This window comes from Lemur catta, chromosome 1, assembly GCF_020740605.2.
Source record: "Lemur catta isolate mLemCat1 chromosome 1, mLemCat1.pri, whole genome shotgun sequence".
In the NCBI taxonomy this organism is placed as follows: domain Eukaryota; kingdom Metazoa; phylum Chordata; class Mammalia; order Primates; family Lemuridae; genus Lemur; species Lemur catta.
The window spans coordinates 75,910,141-75,929,663 of NC_059128.1; the positions used below are offsets into that span (position 1 = coordinate 75,910,141).

Consider the following 19,523-nt stretch of genomic DNA (forward strand, 5'->3'; position numbering starts at 1 on the left):
CTGCTTCCTGGACATATGAAATGGAAATGTTCATCTAGGGACCATCACTGTCTGCCCCTAGGCACAGTTTTGTGAGCCGCTGCCACTTCCCATTCATTCCAGGTAAGATTCAATTTCTGTTCTTGACTTCCTGGCTCGTTGAAATGTAGAAAAAGCACTGGGCAAGGTGGCTCACACCTGCCTAGCAATTGGACTTGGGAGGCTGAGGTGGGAGATTTGCTTGAGGCCAGGACCAGTCTGGGCAAGAGTAAGACCTTGTTTCTAGGCCTCTTAAAAAAAAATAAAATGGAAGGACATTTATAAAAATGATGTGTTCTCAAGGAGCAAAATGGTGAGGAGATAAAGGGCAATTTATTGTTTTAGACAATTATAGGAACCAGGACTTTAACCCAGAGAAAAGAAGAGGAAGATATGATAGATATGGTAACTATATTCAGGTAGCTAAGGACCTGTCCTTGAAAGGCCCTCTGTTACATTTCTAGAGGACAGAATTAATGTAGAATATCATTTCTTTAAAAAGCAAGTTCTAGTAGATACAATAGTATTTTACAAAAATGGGAACTTATATGCAAGTTTGATTTTGTTTTCTTTACAGGAACACACATCGCTATACATACAGAATTTTTAAACAGGAAGGGGGTTGCTAAGAAGAGGAAGTGAATGAAACATAGTCTGTATCCCAGTTAACACTATTTCATAGATTTGTTTTTAGTTCTTCCCTAGTTGCCTGTGTGCTAGGAAGAAAAACACTTGTATCTGGGAGTGATTTTCAAAATATTTTACAACTAGTGCTACAGTGACCAATCAGAATGTAGGGCTGGAGCAGGGACTTGGAGGTCTTCTGTTCTGTGGGGCAGCAAGATACATAGTAAGTCTGGGAGGGTCCTGAGTATGTGAAGCATGGATGGGTTTCAGACAATGGCTACTCCTAAGGAAGTGTGGATATATTTTAATATTTTAATAACCTGAGCTAAATATCAATAGCCCCTGCCAGTATCCTGCATTGAAGAGACTATTCTTTCTCCAACAAATTATCTTGGTTGAAAATTGACCATAAATGTAAGAGTTTACTTCTGACTCTCAATTCTGTTCCATTGATGTATATGCCTATCCTTATGACAATACTACACTGTCTTGATTACTATAGCTTTGTAGTAGGTTTTGAAACTGAGATGTCTGGGTGCAGTTTTGTTTTTTGTTTTTGTTTTCATTTTTTTAATCTAGAGAGCTTGTTAAAACTTTTCCTCAACTCTTTTTTTTTTTTTTTTTTTTTATTCCCCCACGAGATGTGGTCTCCCTCTGTCTCCCAGGCTGGAGTGCAATGGCATCAGATCACAGCTAACTGCAGCCTCAAACTCCTGGGTTCAAGTGATCTACCTCAGCCCCCTCCCCTAACTAGCAGGGACTAGTGTCATCTGCTACCACACCTGGCTCTGGCTGGAGTTTTTACAAAATGCAGTCATACTGTGTACAGTTATGGAAGGAAAAAAAAGACCAGCCTGAGCAACATAATGAGACCCTCATCTCTACAAAAAATAAAACAACTGGCCACCGAGAGTGTGCTTGTCGGCCCAGCTATATGGGAGGCTTAGGCAGGAGGATCCCTTGAGCCCAGGAGCTTGAGGCTGCAGTGAGCTATTAATATGATGCCACTGCATTCTAGCCTGAGTGACAGATCAAGATCTTGTCTGCAAAAAAAAAAAAAAAAAAAAAAAAAATTAGTGAATTCCTCCAACTTTGGTCTTTTTCAAAATTGTCTTGCCTATCCTAGGCCCTTTGGATTTCCACATTCATTTTAGGATCAGCTTGTCAGTTTCTAAAAAAAAAAGTGCTGGCACTTTGTTAGGGATTGAATTTAATCTATAGATCAATTTAAGAATTGTGGCCAGGCGTGGTGGCTCATGCCTGTAATCCTAGCACTCTGGGAGGCCGAGGTGGGAGGATCATTTGAGCTCAGGAGTTTGAGACCAGCCTGAGCAAGAGTGAGACCCCATCCCTACTAAAAATAGAAAGAAATTACCTGGAAAACTAAAAATATATAGAAAAATTAGCCAGGCATAGTGGTGCATGCCTGTAGTCCCAGCTACTTGGGAGGCTGAGGCAGGAGGATCGCTTGAGCCCAAGAGTTTGAGGTTGCTGTGAGCTAGGCTAACGCCACAGCACTCTAGCCTGGGCAACAGAGTGAGACTCTGTCTCAAAAAAAAAAAAAAATTTAAGAATTGCTATACTAAAAATATCGAGTCTAACCATGAAAGTCTGTTAAGTGTCTCCATTTATTTAGGTCTTCATTTCTCTCAGCAATGGTTTGTAGTTTTCAGTGTATAAATCTTGCACTTGTTTTGTTAAATTTTTTCCTAAGTATCTTTTTGGATACTATTGTGAATGGAATTGTTTTCTTCATTTTTGATTTTTTGTTGCTAGTATACAGAAATACAATTGATTTTTTATACTGATCTTGTATCCTGGGACCTTGCTACACTTACTAGTTCTGGTAGCTATTTTTGTTAATTCCTTATGATTTTCTACAGAAGATCATGTTATCTGCAAATACACGCAGTTTTATTTCTTCCAATCTGGTTGCCATTTGATTTTTTTCCACTGGCTACACCCTCCAATACAATGTTGAATAGAAGTGGTGGAGCCAGTGTCCGTGCCTTGTTCCTGATCTTAAAGGGAAAGTATGAAGTTTTACCATTAAGTATAATGTGAGCTGTAGGTTTTTCCATAGATACCCTTTATCATAAGCTTCTGTAAAAGTAAGAGTCCTCAGTCTCATCAGAAGACAGGGTTTTGGGTCTTGGGGAAGTGCAGCCTTAGGAATTTGTGTTTCTAACAAGCGACCCAGATGACAGCCCTCATGGTGTTTGCGAAGCACTGTGGACCAGGGGCCCTGCTCCCAGAAGAGGCGTCACCTTGTTACTCTCCCTGCTTCGGGATCAATCGCTAAAGAAAGGATCTGAGCCCTACCGTAGCGTGTAGGAAACAAAACTGCCAATTGTAACAGTTTTTCCTTTGGCAGGAGGGCCCTCAGGAGTGAGGAATCCTGCTCTCATGTACTGACCAAAGCTATAAAATGCAGGCCAACGTTCAGGCCCTTTAAGAGTCTGAATAGGTCAAACAAAGTCAGAGACAAACTGGAACCATTAAATTGTTTGCCTGGGTGTTATGTGACGCCTAGGACGCTCACTCTCTGCCCTGAGAATGAAATTATCTGTCCAATAGTTTAACCTAATAATGGCTTAAAATAGTCATGCGGCCCACCTAGGTTATCTTACCACTATGTGACACTGTTTCTTAGCGGAAATAATTTTCCATTCTTAAATGACTTACAAAAGCTTTTTCCACTATTACCTCAACCCTAGGATCCAATCCGACAGAAAAGGGATCAAGTGGGGCGAGCGCTATTGATCGACGTGCATTCCAACCAACCTACGACGGAAAGAGAGCGCGCGCGAGCAAGCTGATGTCCAATCATTACTCCGCAGCGGCAGCGTGGGCGGGGCTTGAGGAAACGGCTCGCCGCAGGGTTGGCGGACTTGAGAAGGAGCGAAGATGGCGGAGTGAGGCGTGCCGCTGCTGACTGGCCTCTGGGCCGGGGGCGGGTCGGCCCCCGGGAGGCCGAGTGCATCTGGGGGCCGTGCGAGGCGAGCCGAGAAGGCCGGCGACGGAAGGACGAACAGGCGGTGAGGAGGTAGCGCAGTCCATCCCAGCCAGGGACGGGAGTGCGCGGAAGCCTGCTGGCAGCCGGCCGGGGCCTTGCCCCGGCGGGGGTTTCAGCCCTCGGCGGCCCCACGGTGGCCCGCACCCACCTTCTGGGCGTGTAGCACAGCCCACTCCGTCCTCGACCCGCCGGGGCCCTTTCCAGTGCAGCGCCTTTGGCTGTCTTTGTGCTTTCTGCTTGTTCCCCGGGGATTGCACCCACGCTGGGCTGTATCTGGGAGCGGGTGCGTCGGCCATCCATTTATTTTTTGAAGAATATCTTTGTTTTGTTGATTTATTTATACTCCTCGCCTCACGACTTAGTGCCCCCTCTTTTGCCCAGAGGTTCCAGTATCAATGGAGGCCTGTTGCGGCCCTGAGTACTTTGTGTCCCCACCCCTTTGACCTTGAGATTTGGTAAAACAGGTTCCCCTTAGGATATTCGTTCAAGTATGTGTATTGCGGACGTCCTCTTGCAATCTTTACTATATCCATTCGCTCTCACTCCCACCTCCCAAACTTTTATGAAAAAACTGAGTGAGCAATTTTGTCCGGGTATGTTCTTAGAATGTCCCAATGGCGCATTAATTTCTGCTGACACTAGATCTCGGTAGAATTCACTAGTTTTGGTTTCTGATCCAGAACTAAAGGAATCCAGTGTACAATATTTTTTTAAAGAGAGAGGATGAGAAATAGTCTAGAGAAATGTTATTAAAACATGATTTGTGTAATATGGTGGGGTTGCAGAGTGTTAGTACTGTCAGGCATTTGCATTTGGTTCTTGTTTAACTTCATGGGATATCTCTTTTTGTAATTTGCATTATTACAATCCCTCATTCGGTCTCTCAGTTAAATTCTAGGAAAGTTCCTGTTATTAAATTTGTGAATTGGTGAGGCCTGTTTAAATATGTGGCACATTAGGGTCCAGTTTGAATGGACATATCGTTATATAAATGAATGTTCTTGGTAGATTATATGCTCTTTGCTGGCCCTGGATTTAGTAGATCTGCAAATATCAGATAAAGAAGCATTTCTAAATGTGACCTTTTTTGTTGCTTTTGTCAGTAGTTTTTTTCATCTTATCCAGAAGAAGAAAAAACGATACAGGCCAGAGGAAAGGAATGGAACATTATTGCTCCCTCCCTTACAGGGGAAGTGGTCATGGACACTAAAGGAAATGTTCTTATTAGGGGACTATAAACTACTGGGAATTTTATACACAATTATACATTTTTGTGGATAAAGGAGGGTCCATAATATTAGTAGATTCTCAAAGAGAATAGAATTCCGTAAAAGCTTGAGAACCACTGCTTCAAGAGTTCTGACATCTTTTAAAAATGATGCCAGTGCAGGTAGAGAGTAATTGCTTTCTTTTTTTTTTTTACATTGAGTAATTGCTTTCTTATTGCTCCTTTTGAATAGCTTATGATAGTAATGTTTTATTGGAATAGCTTGGTTTATTTGAATAATTTTGTACACTAATGCATTTACCACCAGTGAGGGCTATATCCTTAATTTTCTTTTTATTTTCAGGTTCCTTATCACAGGAAGAACATTTTCCTTGACCTTTAGGTGCTTTTATATTCATCTCAAAAACAAAATGCTGAACTCAGGACTTGGAAAGTAAGTAATAGTGGGCTAATCATTTCAAGTGCTGTTTAAGCAGCTTGAAAATAGCTAGATAGAAGTGGAACAATAAGCTGTTAGCTTCAACAGAAGATGAATATCAAAAATGACTGTAGGCCAGGGACTTTGGGAGGCTGAGGTGGGAGGATTGCTTGAATCCAGGAGTTTGAGACCAGCCTGGGCAACATAGCAAGACCCTGTCTCTACAAAAAAATAAAAATAAAAAGTTAACCGGGTATGGGAGTGTGCTCCTGTAGTACCAGCTACTCACAGGCTGAGGCAAGAAGATTGCTTGCACCCCAGAGTTAGAGTCTGTAGTGAGCTTTGATCATGCCGCTATACTCTAGCCTGGGTGACAGAGCAAGAGCCTGTCTCAAAAAAACAAAAAGACTGTAAATTCTGTAAATTATTGATGTTTAAGTTAAATCTTTTATTTTTCAGCAAATATATTAGGTAAAGAAAAAAAACTTGATCATTTGCCCAAACCAGTAATTTTTTTTTTTTAAGAGGGTATTGCTCTATCACCCAGGATGGATACAGGCGTGTGCCACCACGCCCAGCTAATTTTTCTAATTTTTTTGTAGAGAGGGGGTCTCGATATGTTGCCCAGGCTTGTCTAGAACTCCTGGCCTCAAGCAGTCCTTCCACCTTGGCCTCCCAAAGCACTGGGATGACAGGTGTGAGCCACTGCACCCAGCCTCAGTAATTTTTAATGGGTAAAGAAAAAAGATACAGATTTAATTAGATTGATCACCTGATTAAAAAGATAAATGTTACTGGACAAATTTATTTGTTTAAATACATTTTATTGTGTATATTTAAGGTATATAGCATGATGTTATGAAACAACCTAAAAATAGTAAAAAGATTATTATAGTAAAGCAAATTAATGTATCCATCATTTCCACAGTTACCCATTTTTTTTGTTTTTGTGGCAAGAGCAGCTAAAGTCTTATTTAGCATGAATCCCATTTATAGTATAATTTTATTACCTATAGTTCTCGTGTTGTACATTTGATCTCTAGACTTGTTCATCCCACATAATCTGTTACTTTATATCCTCTGACCTACATCTCTCAGTTTCCTATCCCCCAGCCACTGTTTTGTTCTCTATTGCTGTCTTTGATTTTTTTTTTAAGATTTCACATATAAATGAGATTGTGTAATATTTTTCTTTCTTTGTCTAGCTTATTTCTCTTAGCATAATGTCCTCCAGGCTCATTCATGTTGTGGCAAATGACAAGATCTTATTCTTTGTTTTAGGGCTGAATAATATCCCCTGGTATCCCCTGGTATATACGTACCCTAGTTTCTACAGTATCTTTATCCATTCGTCCGTTGATGAACACTTGGGTTGTTTCCTTATCTTGGCTTCAGTGAACATGGGAGTGTGGTTAATCTTTATGGGGTGATGATTTCATGTTGAGTATATGCCCAGAAGAGAGATTGCTGGGTCATATGGTAGTTCTATTTTTAATTTCATTAGAAACTTCCATATTATTTTCCATAGTGGCTATACCAGGCTGTATTCCCACAAACAGTGAACAAGAGTTTACTTTTCTCTACAGCCAGGCAAATTTTAGAATATATTTACTTAAGTTTTAATTATAGATAAATGATACTTTAATCTTCAATTTCTAGAAAACTTTTCAGTTCACGTTTAACATCCCTAGGTATGTGTCTGTTTTGTGCCAAATGTCGATATCTTCTGAATTTATCACAGAAGTAAAGTAGGTTCTGTTGCTCAAAGAGCAAGAGTTATGTGCTTTCTTAACGGACAGAGTACCTTATATTTACAAAATAGGCTTCATACCTGCTGTATTAGTTTCCTTGGCCTGCTGTAACAAAGTGCCACAAATTGAGTAGCTTAGAACAACAGAAATTTATTGTCTCAAAGTTCTAGAGGTCAATCATCCAAAATCAAAAGTGTTGGCAGGACCATCCCTCTGAAGACACTAGGAAAAGATCTGTTCTGGTACTTTCTTCTAACTTCTTCTGGTTCCTTGCCTTATGGCAGCATAACTCCAATCTTCACATCAATTTCTCCCTTTGTGCGGTCTGTGTCCTAGTTCCCCCCTTTAATAAGGACACCAGTAATATTGGATTGGGGCACACCCTGCTCTAATAAGACTTTGTCTTAGCTAATTACATCTGCAATGACCCTATTTCCAAATAAGGTGACATTCTAAGGTACTAGAGGCTAGGACTTTAACATATGAATTTTGGGAGGACACAGTTCAACCCATAACACCTACTTAATTATATACCTTGATTGTATTATATGAAAACCATTCAGTGTACAACTGCTTTAAAGATTATATAGTTAGGAGGATCACTTGAGGCTAGGAGTTCAGAGCTGCATTGAACTATGATTGCGCTTGTAAATAGTCACTGCACTCCAGCCTGGGCACATAGTGACCCAGCTCTTTGAAAAAACAAAATAAAACAAAACCTTATACACCACATATGTGAGGTACTTAAGAGTAGTCAGAATCATAGGAAAAGTAGAATGGTGGTTGCCCGCAGCTGTAAAGAAGGGAGGAATGGTGGGGGAGGGTGGGTATCGTTTAATAGGTACAGAGTTTTCGTTTGGGAAGATGAAATGAGTTCTGGAGATCGATGGTAGTAATGGTTGCACAACAGTATGAATGTACTTGATAGTACTGAACTGTTGTATACTTTAAACAGGTTAAGATGATAAATTATATGTGTATTTTATCACAATAAAAAAATTGAGAAAAGAAAAAAACTCTTACATGTATATGTATGTCTCTCTCTCTATTTGCATAGTAAGAAGAATAAAAACTGATGGGGTAATATGCCCTTTAGAGGATAGTATTTATTGTATGCCTTTGAAGTGGAGGAGGCTTTATCACTTAGATTTAGAACAATAATAGAAACTTGACATTAATATGGCATGACACTGATAGCAATCTAAATACCCATATAGAGGGAACTGCTGTAAATAAATTTAGGTATTTCTGTGCTTACAAGGTAGCTTTAGTTTGGATATGGAATGATCTGGAATGATGCACTAACAGAAAAAGCAAGGTGCAGAACAATATAGAGTGTGCTTTTATTTGTGGGGGGAAATATATCTATACAGATGTTATGTAGCCATCTCCAAAGGAACATACAAGAAACACTGTTTATCCCATTTTACCTTTTCATTTCATGTGCATATATTATCTATTCAAATAAATAGTTAAAATTTTTAAAAGAAAGGAAGCACTGAATAAATATTTGACAAATGACTGAAAAGTTACATTTTTGTTCAGGCAGTGATTTTACATTAGTAAAGTATAGTGTATCCATGTCTGGGGGCAGAAACTGTCCACCTATCCCAGCAAGCTGTTTTTAATAAGAGACTTATTGAAAACTGAATTTGATTGACAGTGATAATAGTATCCATTTTATTTTGTGAAATATATTCTGAATTTACTACTTACATAGCAAAGTAAGAAAGGAGTATTAACTCCTGTGATAGATCATTCTCCTTGTCCTTAGAGAAAGCTAAGTGTATTAGTTATTTATTGCTGTATAACAAATAACCCAAAACTTAGTGAATTAAAACAGCAACAAAATGTATTGCCTATCTCTCTTAAGAATTTGGAAGTAGATCGCTGGAGCGTTCTGGCTTAGGGTCTCTTATAACGTTGCAGTCATCTACTCCAGTTCCATGGTGGTGCATTCACATGGCTGGCAGATTCATGCTGGGTAGGGGGATGTTTCCTCCCAATGTAGGCCTCTTTCAGGGCTGCTTGAGGATCCTTATGATATGGTGGCTAGCTTCTCCCTGAACAAGCAAGAGAAGGCAGAAGCCACAGTTCCCTCTATGACTATGACCTTGCCTCAGAAGTCACTCACTATCACTTCTTCCTCATGATATTGGTCACTATTCTGACACCAACTGGTTTACTGCCCCCAGACATGGATACACTATACTTTACTAATGTAAAATCACTGCCTGAACAAAAATGTAACTTTTCAGTCATTTGTCAAATATTTATTCTGACAATAACTATCCAAACTCCACAAATCAAAGGGTGTGTTCCCCAACAAAACTGCCCTCACTTCAGATGCCAGCTGCCCTTTGGAGGACCCCCAGGCCACCTGTACTTCTGACCAACTGTCTACAAATTTGGGGATTCCCAAGTCCCTCTTAGGACCAACTTTTGATTTCATTGGTTTTTCCCTATTTTTCTGTTCTCTATTTGTATCTGCTATAATATTTATTTTTTTCCTCTTTCTGCTAATTTTGGGTTTAGTTTTATTCTTTTTCTTGTTTCTTCACCTATAAAGTTAGGTTGTTGATTTAAGGTCTTTATTATTGTAAGCATTTACATCTGTAAGTTTCCATCTTAGCACTGCTTTCACTGCATCCCTTAAGTTTTTGGTATGTTGTGTTTTCATTTGTCTTAAGATAGTTGCTCATTTCCCTTCTGATTTCTTCTTTGACTCACTGGTTGTTTAGGAGTATGTTGTTTAATTTCCACTGGCTTATTTACTCTAAATTCCAAGAAGTTAGAGTCTCTTTCCCAGGGACAAAGGCCAAAGTCTTTGTTATATAATATAACAATCACATAGATTAACCCTGAACATTGTTGGAAGAGACTGTAAAAGAGCATGAATACCAGGAGGCAACAATAACTTGGACTATTTTGGAGGCTAACTAGCACACATAGTCATTGACTCTATAAGCTGGCTAGCCTACATTCTACACTGAAAATTCCTTTTCCCTTTCCATCCTCCCAGTTAGTCAGATTTTCTAGTACAAAGTGATTTATATAATCAATAGCACCAAACAAGGGACTTCAGAGACCCAGAAGCGCCTAGTGAAGCACTAGCTTTACAGAGAGTTTATTTTGAAGTGTTAATGCATCAGAATATGTAGTTCTAGATTTCCTTACCTAAACCTAGAAACTGTCTATTTAAGTTTTTAACTCATTGGCCAATTGTATTTAAGAGCCCTGCTATTCATTCATTTATTCAACAAATTTTAATAGAGTGCTTACCATGGGTCACGTGGTATTCTAGGCACTTAATGCTTCATCAGTGAACAGAACAGGCTCCTTCCTTGTGGATCTTACATTCTAGACTGGATACTAGGTTACTAAGTATGAAATGTCCGATTCCCTTAAGTAGTAAGTGACAGTTGATATCTCTGATGTCTTATTTAGACACTTCTTGCTTTGTTTGTTTTTTTGTTTTTTTTTTTTTTTTGAGACAGAGTCTCACTGTTGCCCGGACTAGAGTGCTATGGCGTCAGCCTAGCTCACAGCAACCTCAAACTCCTGGGCTCGAGCAATCCTTCTGCCTCAGCTTCCCGAGTAGCTGGGACTACAGACATGCGGCACCATGCCCGGCTAATTTTTTCTGTATATTTTTAGTTGTCCAGATAATTTGTTTCTATTTTTAGTAGAGACGGGGTCTCGCTCTTGCTCAGATTGGTTTCAAACTCCTGAGCTCAAACAATCCTCCCGCTTCGGCCTCCCAGAGTGCTAGGATTACAGATGTGAGCCACTGCGCCTGGCCCTTGTTTTATTTTTATTGGAAGGTATATCCTGAGTCTTTCGAATGCATGTTTTGACTTGTGATTATCTTTCAAATTTTTTTTAGAGCAATTTTTGTGAAACCATGGATAAGTTAAAAATTCATGTTATTTTCAAATAAGAGTTACGTTAGGGAACAAATGCTGTGCAGACAACTCAAAATATCAATAAAGTGTTTAGGCAGGATGTGGCTAATGAACACACAGTATGTTGGATGGTTTGAGAAGTTCTATTCTGGTGAGTTTAACCTTTTTTTTTTTTTTTTTTGAGACGGAATCTCACTCTTTTGCCCGGGCTACAGTGCCCTGGCATCAGCCTAGCTCACAGCAACCTCAAACTCCTGGGCTCAAGCAATCCTTCTGCCTCAGCCTCCCGAGTAGCTGGGGCTACGGGCATGTGCCACCATTCCCGGCTAATTTTTTCTCTATATATTTTTAGTTGTCCAGATAATTTCTTTCTATTTTTAGTAGAGTCGGGATCTTGCTCTTGCTCAGGCTGGTCTCGAACCCCTGACCTTGAGCGATCCACCCACCTCGGCCTCCCAGAGTGCTAGGATTACATGTGTGAGCCACTGCGCCTGGCCTGGTGAGTTTAATCTTGAAAATAAGCCACATGAGTGACCTGAGACCAAGGTGGATAATGATGAGCTGAAAGCTGTAGTGGAAGGGAATCCATCTCCACCTACTCATGAATTAGCAGCAAGGTTTAATGTTACTACTCCAACAATATTGGACTATTTGAAACAAATTGGCAAGATAAAGAAGCTGGATGGGTTCCGCATGAATCAGACAAGCATCAGAAGAGAAATTGTCTCGAAGCTTGCCTTTCTTTGCTGTCATGACATAAAGGCGAACCATTTCTACACCTGTATTGTTATGTGTGATGTAAAATGGATTCTTTTTGACAATTGCAAGCATTCGGCACAATGGTTGGATAAAGATGAAGTGCTGAAACACAATCCAAAACTGAATATTCATCAAAAAAAAGCTAATGGATGGCCGGGCGCGGTGGCTCACGCCTGTAATCCTAGCACTCTGGGAGGCCGAGGCGGGTGGATTGCTTGAGGTCAGGAGTTCGAGACCAGCCTCAGCAAGAGCGAGACCCTGTCTCTACTAAAAATAGAAAGAAATTATCTGGCCAACTAAAAAATATATATAGAAAAAATTAGCCGGGCATGGTGGCGCATGCCTGTAGTCCCAGCTACTGGGAAAGCTGAGGCAGTAGGATCGCTTAAGCCCAGGAGTTTGAGGTTGCTGTGAGCTAGGCTGACGCCACAGCACTCCCTCTAGCCCGGGCAACACAATGAGACTTTGTCTCAAAAAAAAAGCTAATGGTGTCTGGTGGTCCAGTGCTGGTATTATCCACTACAGCTTCATGAAACCTGGTCAGTGGATTACATTGGATGTCTACTGCAATTAATTGGATGAAATGGTGAGGATGCTTGCAATAAAGCAGCTGAGATTGGTCAATAGAGATAGCCCAATGCTCTAGCAAGACATACATGTCACACAAACAGCACTGCTCAAACTACAGAGGCTGGACTTGGAAACTCTCTGTCATCCACCGTATTCGCCAGACCTTGCACCAACTGACTGCTACTTCTTCCAGGCTTTGGACTACTTCTTGCAAGGAAAAATATCCAATTCTCAACAAGCTGTGGAAAATACCTTTTGAGATTTCATCACCATTCGCTCTCTAGGCTTCTTTGCTGCTGGCATAAACAAGCTAGTGTTAAAATGGCAAAACCATGTTATAGGCCATCCGTGTCAATAGCTTAGACACATACTTTGATTAATTTTACTGCTTCTTGTTTGAGATAGAATAAACTAAAGTTTTGGTTGGAAATCGGACATTTCATATTTAATGACCTAATAATAAAGGAGAAATGTAATATGTACCTTAGATAATAGGTTAGATAGTATTATTAATAGCAGGGTAAAGGGCAATGGTGGAAGAGTGTCTGTGGGTAGGATAGGGGAAGGATATAATCTTATATAGGGGCCCAAGGTAGGTGTCATCAAGAAAAGGACATTTGAGTAAAGATAAGACTTGTAGGAGAGGGAGTTAGCTATGCAGATACGGGGCGGGGGATTGTCTTCCCAACGTGGGAACAGCCAGTACAGAGGGTGTAAGGTAGGAGTATGTCTTACATTCCAGAAAGAGAAGAGAGTCCATTGTGGTTGGAGCCCATGAAGGAGGGAGAGGTAGAGCTGAAATCAGAAGAGGTAAGTGAGGAGGTACAGATCTTAAGAGGACTGAAAGGTCATGAACTTTGGCTTTTACACTAAGCTACCATTCATTGAGCCATTCTCAGATGGGTCCTACTATTTGTGATATACACATATACATGTGTGTTTAGAGTGTACAAATTTGAATTGTCATGTCTAAGATATAAAATTAGGCAGTTTGAAGAGAATACAAGCTCATGGTTTTTTAGCATTATTGCCTAACATTAAGACATAAATTGTTTGGAGGACAAGGTTTATATATTACGATGGTGTGCATTTTTAGTAATTGGTATTGCTGAAGTAATTCGTTTTTAAGAGAGTCGAGACACTTTCTTTATTAATGATATTCTTTTTAAGGGCTTCTTTGGTGCTTATTCGGTTTATATAGAATTCTTTCAGTATACTTACTTTTGGAAAGAACTAGCTAGTATCTTCTTTGCCTCTCAACATTACTGTCATTTATTTTGCCATTAGAATTGAATTGCAGAACAGCTGAATGACTGGTGCAAGCTTTGAATTAGCCTGAGTAAGCTTCTAATTGAAGCAGCCGTGCTGCCCTTAGGGTTCTAAAGGCTTGTCTGTGGACCTTTACTTTCTCCTCTTACTTCCTGCTGCTTTTGCAACAAATTCAAATTATGTAGTTCTCTTCCTCCTGATTTGATTCTGAATTAATTTACATTTGTCTTTAGGCTTTGTATCAGAATCCTGTCTTTAATCAGAAGAGGTTATTTAGGTTCAGTTTAGAGTTGAGGTATTTATGTATGTGACAGACTAAAAATAGTGGGCTAGGAAGACTAGTTAGCCAATCACTTGGCCATTTTTGTAAACTAAAATCATTTAAGCCTTTGTACACATCTGTGATTTATTTGTTTATTTATTTATTATTGTAAGACATAACAGAATTTAACCATTTTTTCTTTTCTTTTTATTTTTTAAGAGACGGGGTCTTGCTCTGTTGCCCAGGCTAGATTGTAGTGGCATGATCATAGCTCATTTTTGCCTTGAACTCCTGGGTTCAAGCAATCCTCCCACCTCAGCCTCCTGAGTAGGTGGGACTATGGGTATAAGCCAACACACCCAGCTAATTTTATTTAATTTTTTTAGAGACGGGATTTCTCAATATATTGCCCATGCTGGTCTTGAACTCCTGGCTTTAAGCAACGCTCCTGTTTCAGCCTCCCATAGTTAGTGGGATTATAGACATGAGCTACCATGTCCAGCCATTTTAACCACTTTTAAGTTTATAATTTGTTAACATTAAGTATATTCCACATTGTTGTGCAAACATTACTACTATTTATTTCCAGAAATTTTTCATCATCCCAAACAGAAACTCAGTATTCATTAATCAGTAACTTTCTATCTTCCCACAGCCCCTGGTAATCTCTATTCTATTTTCTGTCTATGAATTTGCCTATTCTAGGTATATCAAGTTAGTGGAATTATGCAATATTTGTCCTTTTGTTCTCACTTATTTTTGCAAATTTAACAGTTTTACATTTAGCAGCAATGAACTTGGTTTGTTTTTACATGCTTGCAGTTGGTGGTAATATATATTGTTTTACTTATGTTGATATTTTATAAAATTTTTATTCACTGGTGGTAGTTGAAAGTAATTCAAAGTAAGATGATACATATGGTTTTGAGTATTATATAAATAGACATCTAATTTGGAGTACAGTGCTGCTTTTAAACAAAAATGTTTTATATATAAAATATAAGCATATAAATCTAGCTTTTTTGTATCATGCTTATATGTATATATGTATATTTTTTCCGGCTTCTGCTGCTTTTTTGATGACAATACTGAATTTGGTGTTCTGGTTGGACGTTTTATTTTAGATAATGTGTAATCCAGAATATTCTTTTCTTGTTTTTAAATACTGTTTTGAAAAGTCAACTCATGCAGAAATTCCTGTTCTAATCTTTCTGTTTTTAATTTATTTTGTATTTCCAGGTATCTCTAAGTTGTCTCCTAGAGCGGGTAGTCCTGCTTCTTTTATCCAGCCACTTTCTGTATTCTTGAAATGTGGATATCTCTTCTCTACACATTACCTCCATGATTTGGAATGGAAAAGACCAGGTTTTTTTGTTGTTGTTGTTCCACCTCTCAGATTCAACACAGAGAAGCCCTTAAGATGCGGTTATCCTGCTTACTTCTCCAGGAAGAGAGAAGCAACTGACATGGGTCTTCTGCTGCTGTTTGCTTAATCATAAAGAAATTATTTTACAAGCTGAAGGCTGATGTTTCATTTGAAACAGGTGCTTAGGTGGTGGTATTTGTGAATTCTTTACTTTTTGTTCCAAATGAGAAGACTAAATAAATAGCAAGTATGGATGACTTCAGGGTTTTTAAAATGTCTTCCAGTTTCAGCCACTATTATGATAAGCACAGTTGAGACTGCAGCAGTGAATTCCAAATATGCATTCTAATTTGAAATGAAAGATGTTAAAAAGTTACATATATTGTATATCTAGATCCTAGCTCATCATGCTGTGACATAGATTTACAGAATAAGAATAAAAGTCCAGTTTTACAATTAAATCTTTGATGTGATAAAAGAAGCATAAAGATAAGATACCAACGTTAATTTCTTATGCGAACATGCCTTCACAGTGTCTGTACAAATACACAGTTTTACGTGTGTAAATCCACAGTTTTGGATCAGAAGAAGGATTTTTCTTCCAGAGAAGGAAGCTGTTTTTGGATTTCTTTCTCAGAAGTCTTTGGACATTTGGTACTTCTAAATGTTTTTCATTCTTCTAAGGAAGTACCAGATTGTGTAGCAATTAACCCTATGAATGCATGCTTGGGTTTAGTGAAAGGGCAGTAAAAGAAAACAGTTTTGAGTCCAGTGATCAACCTGTTCACTCCCCTAGGAGGAGAGACTGCTATAAATTGCTTCATTCTTTTTTGTGGAATCTTATTATATACACTTGAGACTTTGTTTTCCGCATTGCTAAGACTGGAAGAAAAGTGGTATTAAGTGGTTTTTTAGTTCAGAAGATGTGATAAACCCAATAGTATGACCTGCCTTCAACTTTGGACACAGAGGAGTAGGGGGAATGGGGAGAAATGAGAGAATTTTCCATTTTAACTCCTTCTAAGAAACAAAAATACCTAATGCAGATCCATCTAACTTTACAGTGTGTTATATAGCTTCATTTTTTTGTAAAAGCATAAATAACTCTTTCCTTAGACCCAAGATGGATACTTGGGTGTTTGATTTATTCTAGGTGATAGGTGTAGTATTATGCTGAAAAGGCTGGGACTCAGGTACTTTTCTCCAGTTGGGACTGAACTGTCTTACCAGAGAATGGGCTTCAGAAGCAATCTTCCCAAACTTGTGGATGGGTCATTGTAGTTTCAGGGAATGGAAAAGAAACCTCAAACAAGAAAAATAGTTCCAATAAGAAACAGAGATTTTCCCTTTTGCCCCTTAACAGTTATACAATATGATGTACAGACTATAGTAGAAAACTGTCATTGCTTCCAAATCAACAGAGGAACATTTTATGTACTGTCAGGTCTTTACATAAGAAGAGTAAAACTTTTATGATTCTTTGTGAGTATAGAATGAATTTAAAACTTCTTAGATGAAATTAAGAGCAGAATTGGATCATCTCTGTGTTTTCTGGAACATTTGCTCAGGGCCATGCATGCTGCGGTGGTGGTAACTTAGGGTAGATTAATCAAAATTTGAGTAACAGAAATGGCCCCAAATGGGAAATGTTGAGCACTCTTAATGATTAGTGAGATTGATCAACCAATTTGAATTGGGATAAAAAAAGAATTTTAGTAAAATAATTACATGATACAGATAAAATATAATTTCTTTTAATTGAGGGCAATCACTGAATCATAATGCATAGTAGAATTAACTGGGGTTAAAAGTAACTTAAATTTTTCTCTAAATAATCTCCAGGCTACTTCCTGATGTTTTCCTTTAGTATTTTGGAATTGTTAAAGACAGAATGAAGTCTACATACATGGGTCCTGATGGTATGTTATGAATATCTTATTATGGAAAATTTATACCTTCCAATTGTCTGTTATCCTTCTCCCCCATGTCCTTTAGCAACTTTTTTGGTAGGATCATTGGGCAGGGGATAGGGTACTTGTATTCATCAGCACCAGTGAAAGCAGCTGTGGCCCTGTAGTTTGAACAAGTATCAGACTAAGCTTTTCTAGATGCTTTGTGTTGTTTCATTTCTCAGTTCAGACAACCCGTGTTTAATGCTCTTTCAAATTGTTTTCTGCATCTTCCATGGCTGATATCAGATGTCATTTAACAAAATGGGTATATTCCAGTTGTAGTTGCCCAGTGTTTACTTATACATCTGTATTTTTTTTTGTCCATTTTGGTCCCCTTCTTGATGGCAAAAGCTATAATTTTAGGCAGGACTATGCCTTGATCTGGAGTTGTGCATCCTTCCTTTCCCTTTCCCTTCCATGTTAGCTGGCAGTTTTTCTTTTGAAAAGTTTAACAAAAATGGGATATGTGCAATAGGAATATATATATATATGTATATTTTAATACTTGTGGACAAATGTTACAAGTTGTTTAAGAACAACAAAATCACCAATGTCTTCCATTTTGAGATGTGTATAGTTTTGTAAGCATTAGTGCTTGGTAGCATATTGTAGTGCCATGTTAGGGATTAGTGCATGAACCTAGTAATAATTTTACACTTCAGGATGAATTGTTGATTATAACAATAGTGTAAAAAGAGTGGAAAATCTAGACTTTTTTTCATAAATATCTGAATCTGTGATATTCTCCCTGGGGAAAGGAGATTAAGGCCAAATAAGCATCATTTGTGAATAGAAATACGGGGTCAAAATCTTGAGATATTGTTTTTGAGGATATTTCGCTTTCCATGAGGTTAGGTGGAAAGCCTTTTTGTTTTATGAAATCTCAAAAGGAGACCCCGTTTCCTGATTCCACTTTGCTCTTAGTTTGATGTGATTTTGTTCTTAAACTGTCTTCATATTATATGTCTTTTAGGTTAATTAGTTTCCCATTCCTTGTCTGTCAAGGAATTATTTTACATTTTGCATGTCATACTAAGATGCCATGTTAGTTGTTTCAGTGAGTGCTTTTTTAATCTGCAGACCATTCACATTTCCTGTCTGCAGCATGCTGTGTGTAAATACTGTTAGTAATTCAGAGTGTCCTAGATTATTTGTAACAGGCTCTTCCTACTTCCAAATCTACTGAATTGTGTATTAATGGAATTTCAGACCTTTACCTGAGAATTGGAGATATAGCTGGATGGCACCTACCTATGTTGCCATGTAAGAAGTAGACTCTTTCCCTTGGTTATAGAAAGCCTCAGACAGCTTTCTATACTTTTTACTACTTTCCTCATGGACAGTTGTTTTGTTCTGAAAGTGTTAAGATAGCTTTCTATAGAAAAGGAATTCCTACCTCTAAAAGCTACCTTGAGAACTTGGAAGTGGCAGTTTTCTGAGGTGATTCTTAAATCTCGGTATCAAAGATTTGAGTCCAGGATTTATTGACACAGATTCTACAGCTAGTAGAAAACACAAAACTATTTTAATGTGGTTTATCTTGTATACAAGCAAGTTAGAATAAGAAGCCTCTGGCAGTAGATCTCCAGGGACTCAGGTTTAGATTCTCATAGTATACTTAAAGTAGTTGTACTCTTGACTCAAGTAGTTTAGTGCCTGGGAGAATCCATTTCTGAAAGCATTTAATTAAAAAAAAAATACCTCTGAAAAGGTAATGAATGCAAAATAGCACAGTATATAGGAAAGGATATTTCCTGTTGCAAAAAAAAAAAAAGCCATAAAACGAACTAATAATTTTCAAGAGGTAGAATTTTAATAGCAATAACAGTTTTGCTCGTATAGTAAATTGCATTAATAAGGTTATACAGTAGAATAAATGATACTACTTGAGTTTGTGGGGCTGTGTGATCAACAGAGTTGCACAAAAGGAAAAAGATGTTCTGGATAAAGAGCATATAAAAGATACTTTCTTTTAAAACAATATGAATGTATATGAATATATCATTGTTTGAGAAATAACTTTTGTGTAAGTTAAAGGTTGAAGACCCTATTTGTTTCCTAAAGCAGAGGATGAGAGCCGTTGAAATGAAACCTTTCTAGTGCTTAACTGGAAAACAGATATGCTTCTACAACTCCACTGAAGCTGTCATGTGGGTTTTTTGCTTAAGATGTTCTTTTTAGCAACAGGCATTTATTCTGTAGAATGGCATACTTTTCTGATTTGTCTCATTTTTCTCCATTACTTTCCTGTACATTTTTTTAAAAAGAAGAGAAAAGTTTCTGTGTTTAGTGTCTTAATAAAACCCAAGAACATGGATAGCTGGATTTTCCTCATGTTTATGGTTATGGAATTGGGATTTAAAGGTGGAAAGGAAAAGGATT

The 19,523-nt window shown here is 38.3% G+C and overlaps 1 protein-coding gene across 1 annotated transcript; it reads left to right on the top strand.

Moving 5' to 3' along the window:
- Positions 1 to 411: 411 nt before the first annotated feature.
- LOC123633381 lies at positions 412 to 15,446 on the top strand. The gene is made up of 4 exons (XM_045544622.1): positions 412 to 423; positions 3,486 to 3,691; positions 5,233 to 5,322; positions 15,063 to 15,446. The coding sequence occupies exons 1-4, from the start codon at positions 412 to 414 to the stop codon at positions 15,070 to 15,072; spliced, it is 318 nt and encodes a 105-aa protein (XP_045400578.1). The 3' UTR covers positions 15,073 to 15,446.
- The last annotated feature ends 4,077 nt before the right edge of the window (positions 15,447 to 19,523 follow it).